The sequence below is a fragment of the Cornus florida genome, unplaced genomic scaffold, assembly GCF_030987335.1.
Source record: "Cornus florida cultivar Cherokee Brave unplaced genomic scaffold, ASM3098733v1 CherokeeBrave_3.0.0_Hap2_Chr03, whole genome shotgun sequence".
NCBI lineage: Eukaryota > Viridiplantae > Streptophyta > Magnoliopsida > Cornales > Cornaceae > Cornus > Cornus florida.
Window position 1 is genome coordinate 46,589,129 of NW_026775573.1, and position 10,742 is coordinate 46,599,870.

Genomic DNA, 10,742 nt, shown 5'->3' on the forward strand with positions numbered 1-10,742 from the left:
ATGGTCATTCCAATAGCGGTTGGGGGGCAACTTTTTCCAAGGGAGCCACTTCTTGACCAAGGAGGAAGGAACCGTGGCAGGAACAACTATGCAGATGCCAACCCCTTGCTTATGGCAGGTGGGGGGCATCAAGTGGCCAATCAATCTCAAGGTTGGCCAGACAACAACCCTCCACTACCTATGGCACTTAACAGAGGCCAATTTGCAGAATTCCTTCAGTCGGAATTTGGCCTAACTCGAAGGGGTGGAAGGCCAACTTACAGAAAGCCCTATCCAGAGTTCATTGATGAAGTTGAATTTCCAAGGAATTTCAGAATTCCAGAGTTTGCAACGTTTAATGGAGAGGGCGAACAGTATACTTTGGAACATATCAGTCGGTTCACTGTCCAATGTGGAGAAGCAGCAGCCAATCCATGGCTGAAGGTACGCTTATTTCCAAATACACTGACTGGGTATGCTTTCAGGTGGTATTCCAACTTGCCAGCCAATTTCATTCAAAGTTGGTAGCAATTTGAGGATTTATTCCATACTCAATTCTATAGAGCTGAGCTTGAAATGTCCATGACAGACCTTTTTAGACTTCATCAATTACCTGAAGAGTCTGTGATGAGCTTCCTTTCCAGATTCAGGTGGGCCAAGTTCAAATGTAATTTGTCTTTGCCGCCGGAAGAATATATGAAGATGGCTGTGAATGGCCTAGAATTTGAACTTCGCAAGAAGTTTAAAGGTGTACAGTTCCATGACTTGTTTGACTTGGCTGGCAAAGTGGCAAAGTATGAAGAGCTCCTTCGTGAGGAGCAAGATAGGAAGAACTCTTCCAAGGGCACCTACTATCGTGATCCTAAATATGAGGTGTATACCACTGAAACTGAAGGGGAGTTTGAAGTCAACGTAGCCGAGCTCAACATAAAGAAGGCTTACACTTGTGAGGCCTTGACAAAACCGAAATCAGCCACGGCTAACTTGCAGGCCGTTTCTGGTTCCAAGTGGAAGGGGGCAGATTCTTCCAGAAGTTACTCTTTTGACATTTCTAAAGCCGAGCTGACAAGCAATTGATTTTCACAGCGGGCCATAAGATGTCGTCGGCTTTAAAAATGGCCGAGAAGGAGTATTGCAAGTTCCACAATTCGTGGAAGCATTCCACTAATAATTGTGTTATCTTCCGCAACATTGTGTAAAAGGCAATCGAAGATGGCCGTTTGAAGTTTCCAGAAAAATCGGAAGTCATGGGTGTTGATCCTTTCCCCAAGGTTGTTGCAACAAACGTTGCTTCCATGGTTCCGGAGCATTCCAAAAAGGAGGTGGACTTGGTAAATCCAGTGACCAGTGGAAAGTTGGAAATTCCAAAGGCGGCAACATCTATGGAGAAGACAGTAGCTGAGTTGGAGAGGCAACTTCGAGAGGCCCAGATTGCTTTAATCCAACAAGGTTGCTGCCTCAAGTGTAAAGTTCAGAATGAAGGTTGCCGTAAAGACTTTCCAAAAGAGAAGCAGAATGAAAAGCCCTCCAATAGTGACCAGGGTCAGAAAAGGAAAGTCCATGACCGACTAACTTTCCAAAAGGTGGAAAACACAGTTACTGTAACCATTCCAAAGAAAGAAAGCCGGGTTCATCCAGAAAGAAAGGCAGTAGAGAGGAAATCTGAAATCCTTCCAAAGAGTTTAAAAAGGAGTAGAATTTCCTATCGGCCAGGTTCTCGTCCTCCTAGCAGAAAGTTTGAAAGGAGTAGATGGCAAGACAGAGGTTCCAAGCCAAAATTGGCCTCGAAAGTATGGGTTAAAAAGGAGAGTGAACATATCCGTTCAAGAATGGTTAAGCTTCCCACTTTACAAAATGATAGGTGGAAGAGGCTTAATCATCCCAAGTTTCTGATTCATACTGATTCCTATTTAACTAGCACACAAAGGCGAAGGCAGCAAAGGAAGAGGGCTGACAGAAGAAAATTATGGGAGAAAGATCACGGTTGGACTAATTGTTCAAAGAAGATAGCCAAACCATCTAACTTGTCAGAACTTCCAGCTAAAGGTGGAGTTAAAGATCCTGATGACTTGCTAGATCCTGATTTAGAAGTTGGAAACTCCTTGCTAGTAGACGTCCTTCCTATAAAAGATGAAACAGAAATGGAAACTTCCAATAGTTCCAGTAGCAGCAAGAAGATCTATTTTGGGAGCTTTCCAGGTGAATTTACTTGTAACTGGCATTTGAGGCCTTTCCATTCATTGGCCTTGGAATTGCTTGGCCAGTTTGATAATTTCCAACTTAAATATTGGCCAAGACATTTAAATACGGAGGTTGATGATTTAGCCCAATTAGCCTCTTGAGTGAAAGTCCCACCGGGAGTAGAAGAGACCATGATCACAATCAAAAGAAGGACTCTTCCTTTTATAGAGTCATGGCATGAGATGGCACGCCATTTCCAAGCTAACGAGCCAGAAATAATCAAACTTGCCAAGAAGACATGGGAGATTTTCAATGTTGATATAGATGGATTAGACTTGGAAGATTGGAGAATACCAATTATCCAATTCTTGCAAGAGCTTAGTACCAATGTGGACAAGAGGGTTCAGCTTTTGGCACTATATTACATTTTGATTGAAGGAGGATCTCACAAGCATACTGTGAATGGGGTATACTTGAAAAAGTATCACCCTTCCATCTATAAAAATTAGAAATCCACAATCGTTCAACCAGCCATGTAGAATGGCTGGTATTTTCTTTTCCAAGTAAACCGGAAAGCTGGAAAGGAAGCGTAATGGCCATACTTCGGCCATTCCAAGAAGGAAAACCTAAGTACTTGAAAAATTACATTGGCTAAAGTTATGAAGTAGACTTAACTGAATTTCCAAGATCAGCTAATTTCCTAAGTATAGAGTATTTCATTGAGAAGAGGCTACATTACATGGTCCAGTACTTCCAGTTTTTCTTCTTCAATTTCTTTTTCTTCTTCTTCATGATGGCGGAATTCAAATCCCATGCCTTATCATCAAATTGTTCCATAAGGCATGGAATTTGGTGGGCATATGATTACACCATAAATATTTTTCAGTTAGAAAGATTGTTATAGCCAATTCCAATTGGAAAGGTGGTATGCAAAAGCGTAATCATGAAGTAACACGTGGCTTCATCAAATGAAGCCATTTGGTACAAGATATGCAGTTGGAAAGACGTAGACTTTCCAAGTGGACACGTGGCAAACATATAGAAAGCTATGTGTACCTTTGACCTAGTCATCAAGAATGACAACTTCCCCACTCCTATAATATCTCCTAGTTTGTAGGAGTCACTCCAAGAATAAGGCAACCATTTGCCTTATTTAAGTGAGGAGGTTGCTAAAAATCAGTAAAGTGGGCTGAAAACATGATGCATTTGTCAGAGAAAAATGAGAAAAACGTGGGACACGTGTCAACCAAAGAGGTAAGCAATTACATGCAATTGGAAAGACATAAATTTCCAAGTGGACACGTGGCAGGCAGAGAAGGAGGCAGTTACATGCAGTTGGAAAGACATGACTTTCCAAGTGGACACGTGGCAGGCTTACCTACAAATTAGGGGCAGTTAGGAGATCGTGGCCCATTCCATTTGGCAGTTCCAGGACGTGGCTAGAAGATTTTAATTGGAACTGAACCACCAAAACCACTCCTTCAAAACTGAAATTCATGGGACATCATATTCTTACACGTGTCAACATTATGAGAAGAATAATGAAGACATGTGACACGTGGCAAGATCCAGACCTTCTAGGTGGAAGTTCTCAACTGAAGCTGGAACTGTCGACTTTCCATCTGGGCAGTTCCAGAACGTGGGAGAAGGTTTGCAATCATGCATTCAACTGCCAAAGACCATTATATAGCAGTTGTAGATCATGGGAGAACATGGGTTTACACTTGGCAACATTTAGAGAAGGCTGAAAGATCATGGGACATGTGGCAGTCCGGAACTATTCCATGTGGAAGCTACTGAAGTTGCCACACCTAGTTAATTCATGCATGGAAAGCTCTATAAATAGAACACTTAGGCTTCACTTGCAAACCCTGTTCAAATCACACAGCAAAACAGCACTTCAATATATTTACATTCATGTATCTTTACATTCATGTAATGCACCTTCAATATGTTTAATTCAAGTTCTGCACTTATTATTCCTACTTTCTAGCACTTTACTTTGAAGTCCTGTACTTTCAATACCTCTTTCTTTTCTACTAGTCATAGTTCAGTCCGAAAGTCCTTTTTCAAGGCAAAAAGAACCATTGAAGGTGGTAATTCCAGTCCTTCATTCAATCGCCTGATCCCTGCAATTTCCTACTGGATAGTTGTTCGGATATCCACTTTGGAACGACAGTAATTCCTGGCACGCCCGATATCCACTCCTACTTTTCACTCACCTGGAAAGTGGAATTAGCGCTTCTCTGCGAGCCGAACAATATGTATTAAAAATTTGGTGAGGAGCACCAAACTTTTTACAAGAACTGGACTAGTGATTTGACACGATGGACTAAGCACATTGAAGTCAATAGGGACAATTTTAGAATATTTGAAAATTATTTCAAACAATTGATGAATTGTCTCTGTTCAAAATAAGTGTCCGACACGACACATCCCAATACCCCATCACGAAATATTCATATGTACACGGACCATTACTCCTCCTTGTCTATAAGTAGAGGGAAGATCGTGGTATTCATTTATTTTATGCATTTCTGACATAGTTAAGCTAAGTGCATCTCTCACACTAAATCTCTCTATATATACTCACTTGATATATATATAGACCATTACTTGTTCTTGTCTATAAGTAGAGGAAGATCGTGGTATTAATTCATTTTATGCATTTCTCACATGGTTAAGGTACCTACATCTCTCACTCTAAATCTCTCTCTCTATATAGACTGACTTGATATATATATATACACACACACACACACACACACACACACACATAGGGTGTGTTGAAGATAGGACTATAGAGGAAATATGGCGCTGAGCTTAGTACCCCAGATGGCAGATGAAAAGGTGTTCGAGGGAGAAGGTGGATCATACCATAGTTGGTCACCTTCCAACTTTCCATTGCTTGGTGAGGCTAAGGTTGGTGCAGGTGTTCTCATGTTGCATCCTCGTGGTTTTGCTCTACCTCACTATGCAGATTCCTCCAAGATCGCCTTTGTTCTTCAAGGTAATTATTTTCCTACTTAAATTTGCAACAAATTAAATTATATATATATATATATATATATATATTTCTGGGTTAATTTCTATATATTGTTACTATCATCTTGTAAATGTTGAAAAGTAGATGGAACTCAGATCTAGATGTGGTTTTTAAAGTGTTTTTTCTTGGCTTCACCATGTACTAATATATTTGACATTTTTTTAAGTATATACCATTACAAGTGGGATGTTGATTAATTTAATTTATTTTCTTGGTTTTCTCATATGTGTAGCTAGTCTATTACTCTATTTTCTTTGTTTGGGTAGGGTTTTATGTTCTTGGATATAGGATAGTTATTCTGAGGCTATTACTCTTTCTGTTTCATTTTAAATGTCAATTTTAAGAATTGTAACTCACAATTTTATGAGTCACAATTTTCGAAATCGACGTTTGAAATGGGAAGGAGGTAACATTTAGTCAATGATAAGTTATTCCGTATTAGATACTTCATAATATTAACTATGTAGTACCAAGACGCTTTTATTTATATAATGATGAATATATATCGAAAAAAGTACAACATTATTGGTATCACAATGTATCTTATATATGTTTGTTATTTTATTATTATTATATTAACGAGAGAAATAATAATTTCTCACCATATATGATGCCGTTGTATAGTTTTTTTTTATTTAATTCATTTTTATTTATCTCTGAAAGACTATTTATATATAGTACTTGACAATAAGTGTAAATTTACACATATAAATCTACAATAAAATATTTAAATTAAGGGGTTGGACTTTGGAGTCTGAGATGGGACAGAGAAAATCACATTTACTTTTCCATGAAAGACTATTTACGTAGACTTGACAATAAGTGTTAATTTACACGTATAAAATCGACAATAAAACATTTAAATTAAGGGTTGGAGTCTCATATGGGACAAAGAAAAAGTCTGTGTCTTGAGATTTAGGATGACAACAGCGCGGAGGTGGGGTGAGTTCGGGTAAACTCTACTCGGTTATAAAATATATCATACTAATTTTATATTTATTCCGGAACGAATTTGTAATTTTATACCATTCTCGTTCTTATTCTGATAGACAAAATATCGACTCCATCCCATGTATTCCGTTTAAATATGGGGCGAGACGGGGGCTGGCCGAGTTATGCCACTTTTATTATGTAGTAAAAAAAAAAATAGCCCAATGTGCTCAAGTTGGGCTGATAAATAAGCTGACCCAACTTTTAAATTATTAAGTAGTGAATATTAATATATTAAGAGTAGTGATACACAGACCGAACACTTGCAGGGAATTGCCTAACCGAATAATTTTTAATTGACTATTTATACCAAATACAACTAAGTGGAGGGCTCCACTTCTTTATTTATTGCATAATTGACCAATTGAAAGAGTATGTCTTAACAATTTACTGTAACTATTCGGTGCAAGAATCATTTTCTATATATTAATGGACACTTCCAACAAAATAACACGAGTCTTAAAAATATTAAATATATATTATATATACATATATAAAATAAAATGTACATATATAATCGGGGCGGGGTCGGGGCAGGTTCATCACTAAATCTGATCTCGCCTCAAATTCGTTTCGGATTTTCAATTATTTTACCATATTCGTCTCAAATTCATTTAGAGACCACTAAATTTACCCCATTAGGAGCGGGGGCGAGGGCGGGACCGAAACCCGTTGGATCGGAGAAAATTGCCATCCCTAGCTAGAATTGCCTCCCAACACTTGCATAAAATAGAATAAAATTAGAAAAATAGAATAAAATCAAATACTCCGTAATAAACTTATGTTGCGTTTGGTGTACAAGAATGGAATGGAATGAAATACCTATTCCAACTATTCCTTTATTTGTTATGCAATTTAAAGTGAGAATATTCATTCCATTGGAATAAAAATTCATTCCTGGGAATGAAAATCCATTCCACAACTAAACCTATGGAATGGTCATTCCATTCCCAAGTAAATTTTTTTAAAAAATCAACTTCCCAGAAAACCCTCATGTTCCAAGTCCAAAAATCACTACTAGCTTCCACCACATCCACCTTCACGTTTCATCGCCACTACCACCACCACCACCACCACCACCTTCCACCATTGCCACAGACTTTCACCACCACGCACCTACCGTTTTCCACCGCCTTTCACCACCGACACCGTCTTCCTTTGCCCCAACCACCGCCGCCACCGCCGCCTTTCACCACTGCTACCGCTACCATTTTCTACCACCACCACTACCGCCTTTCATCACAACCACTGCCTTCCACCACTACTGCTGCCACCACCTTTCACCACCGCCACCGTCTTACACCACCGTTACCACCTTTCACCGTCACCGCCACTACCTTTCACCACCCCTACCACCTTCCACCACCGCTGCTGCTCCCACCACTGCCATTGCCTTCCACCACCACCACCGCCATCACCACCACCATCGCCTTTCACCACTACCACCTTCTACCACTACCACAGCCTTCTTCCACCATTGCCGCCGTTGCCTTTCACCACCGCCACCGTCTTACACCCCACCGCCTTACACCCCACCGCCACCATCTTTCACCACCACCACCACCGCCACCATCTTTCACCACCACCACCACCTTCCGCCACTGCTGTTCCATCTTTTACCACCACCACCACCATCGCTATCACCTTCCACCACCACAACCGCTACTGCCTTCCACCACCACCACCACTATCGCCTTCCATCACCACCACCGTTACCACCTTCCACCACCACCATAGTCACTTCCATTGGCTTCCACCATCACCACCTACACCACTATCTCCTTCCAGCACCACCAACACTCTTGACACTGCCTTTCACCAATACCGTCGTCTTCCACTATTGTCACCACCGCCGCCTTTCAACACCACCACTACTGCTTTCCTCCTCCACCACCATCCACCACCGCCACTACTACCATTTATTTAAAAAAAATTATAGAAGAATGTCATTTTGTTAATTTAATTTATTTTTCACTAACAGGGATATTTTGGAGAACTCAATTTGAAATTTATTCCATTCTAAATTTAAAATTAGTCCAACCAAACACTACAATTGTTATTATCATTCAATTCCTACACATTCCATATTTATAACCAAACAATAGAATGAGAATGGCTATTCCATTTCATTTCTATTCTCATTACATTCCCACTTATATTCTATTCCATTCTTACCCACCAAATACAACATAATACATCTCATGTGACAGTGAGTAGATAGTAGACATAATTTGACACGGAAAATTACAAATTGGTACTACATTTTAACTTTAAAGACTAAGAAATTTTATACGACCATAAAGTTGTTCATTTAATTAGTATTTCCTACAAAGTTTACAATTTCATTGACAATTTTTTTTTTCTTTCTTCAATATTATTGCCCTTTCTTATTGAAATCCCTCTAATAGTATTTTCTTAGTGAATCATAACTATATACCCTTTGGTTCTAATTTTTAATTAGTACCAATTTACTATAACAACGAAAAAACAGAGTTTTTGGTTGCTACCAAAATTAGAAATTTCAAACATATACCAATGAACAACTTTTTGGTCCCTACCAAAATTAGATTTTACCAATTATAATAACAATAAATTAAAAAAAAAACTATGTCATATAAAAAAAGTGTATCGAGATGTTATAAATTTTTCTTTCAAATTACAAGAAAATCACAATAACAAATATATATATATATATATATATTTATAAAAAATAATTTGTAATATGGGACTTATTTGTAAAATATTTACTAAAAATAGGACTTAATTGTCTTAACAAAATTTTAGACGACTTATTGCTCCTTACACTTAAAATGTAAAACTAATAAGTAATTTTTTTTCCTTTTAACATATTGAACACACAGTCACGCAGTTACATGACTTTGTCTCCACAGGTACCTGCACTGTTGGAATGGCGTCTCCCAACACATCAGAAGAAACTGTCGTGATGGTTAAAAATGGAGATGCATTCCCAGTGGAAATTGGAGTAGTCTCATGGTGGTTCAACGGCGGAGACACCGACATGGTTATCGTGTTCCTGGGAGAAACTTCCAAGGCTCACACTCCGGGGTCATTCACCTATTTCTTTCTCACCGGCACTCTAGGCATTCTGGGAGGTTTCTCACCCGAATTCGTTAGCAAGGCTTATGATTTGAACGAAGAAGAAACCAAAAACCTGGTGAAAAGCCAAGCAGGTTCTTTGATAGTCAAGCTTAAAGAAGGAATAGCCATGCCTAAACCATGCAAGAACGCTAGTGATGGAAAGCTCGTGTTCGGCTTTGAGAATGCATCGCCTGATGTTAAGGTCAAGAATGGCGGATTGGTGACAACTATGACCGCGGCAAGACTTCCTTTGCTCGGAAAAGTTGGACTTAGTGCCAATGTGGTGAAGTTGGATGCCGATGCCATGTCCTCGCCAATGTACACCACGGATTCATCTGTACAATTAACTTATATTGTGAAGGGAAGTGGTAGAGTTCAAATTGTGGGTATTAACGGACAAGGCGCATTGGATGCAAAAGTAGAGGCTGGTCACTTGTTCGTCGTGCCCAGATTTTTTCCGGTCACTCATGTTGCAGATGGAGAGGGAATGGAGTTTTTCTCCGTTATAACATCTCCAGAGTAAGCACCATTTTCATTGCCATACACACACTTGAGCTCTCATACGTATTTACATTTGAATTGCAAGTAAATTAAGCCTAGCTGACAATTAGCTCACCCATACTATTTGCTTTGTTATATATATATATATCTTTGCAGGCCTGTATTTGAGAAGTTAGCTGGGAACACATCAGTTTGGAAAGCCATAGCTCCAGTAGTTCTTGAAGCTGCTCTTGATGAGACTCCAGAATTTGTGAAACTTTTCAAGTCCAAGATTAAAAAGAGCACAGTTCTTATCCCTCCAGGGAATTAATATTTGACAAGTTAATTACATTATTACCACTTCAGTCATTGTTGTTGAAGTTTTCAATGTTGTGGCAGTTTTTAAATATTATTTGTAAAAACAATGAAATAACGTAATTGCTCAACATATATCCTGTTGTTGTTCCTGTGTGTGTGAGCGCGCGCGCATTTGACCGTTTATTATCACTCGTGTGTATTACACGGACGGTCTCGATGCGCCCATAATTATCGTTATTGTAATATGCGTGCATACTTGTGCGTGTATTGCACGAACGGTCTCATTTTTCTCATTTTGAATTGTAGCGCATGTACATGTTTATATGTTCTAATTTTGTCGGTGCATCAAAATTTCAAGCTTATGAGTAATAGGCGAGAAATGGGAGAGAAGTACTTCCGTATACTAGTTATACTCCCTGCCATCAATTAATTATATATATTAAAAGTGCTTTACATTAATAAGTCCAATTATTACATGTCGGTATTTAATTAGTTGATTATTTCTCACATTAGACAATGATGGACCTATAAAGTCCTCAGTGGGGGCTGCTCCACCCACTGATTATTATTATTTTATTATTATTATTTTTTTTATAAACAAAATTACTTAAATTTTTTGTTAAAATCTTAAAAATGCCTCAATTTATTA

At 38.8% G+C, this 10,742-nt stretch overlaps 2 protein-coding genes across 2 annotated transcripts; both read left to right on the forward strand.

The window, feature by feature from the left end:
* Positions 1 to 1,056, forward strand: LOC132301561 (uncharacterized). Its single transcript, XM_059798804.1, has 2 exons — positions 1 to 452; positions 543 to 1,056. The coding sequence occupies exons 1-2, from the start codon at positions 1 to 3 to the stop codon at positions 1,054 to 1,056; spliced, it is 966 nt and encodes a 321-aa protein (XP_059654787.1).
* Positions 1,057 to 4,678: 3,622 nt separating this feature from the next.
* Positions 4,679 to 10,425, forward strand: LOC132300420 (12S seed storage protein CRD-like). Its single transcript, XM_059797468.1, has 3 exons — positions 4,679 to 5,170; positions 9,088 to 9,814; positions 9,953 to 10,425. The coding sequence occupies exons 1-3, from the start codon at positions 4,972 to 4,974 to the stop codon at positions 10,104 to 10,106; spliced, it is 1,080 nt and encodes a 359-aa protein (XP_059653451.1). The 5' UTR covers positions 4,679 to 4,971; the 3' UTR covers positions 10,107 to 10,425.
* The last annotated feature ends 317 nt before the right edge of the window (positions 10,426 to 10,742 follow it).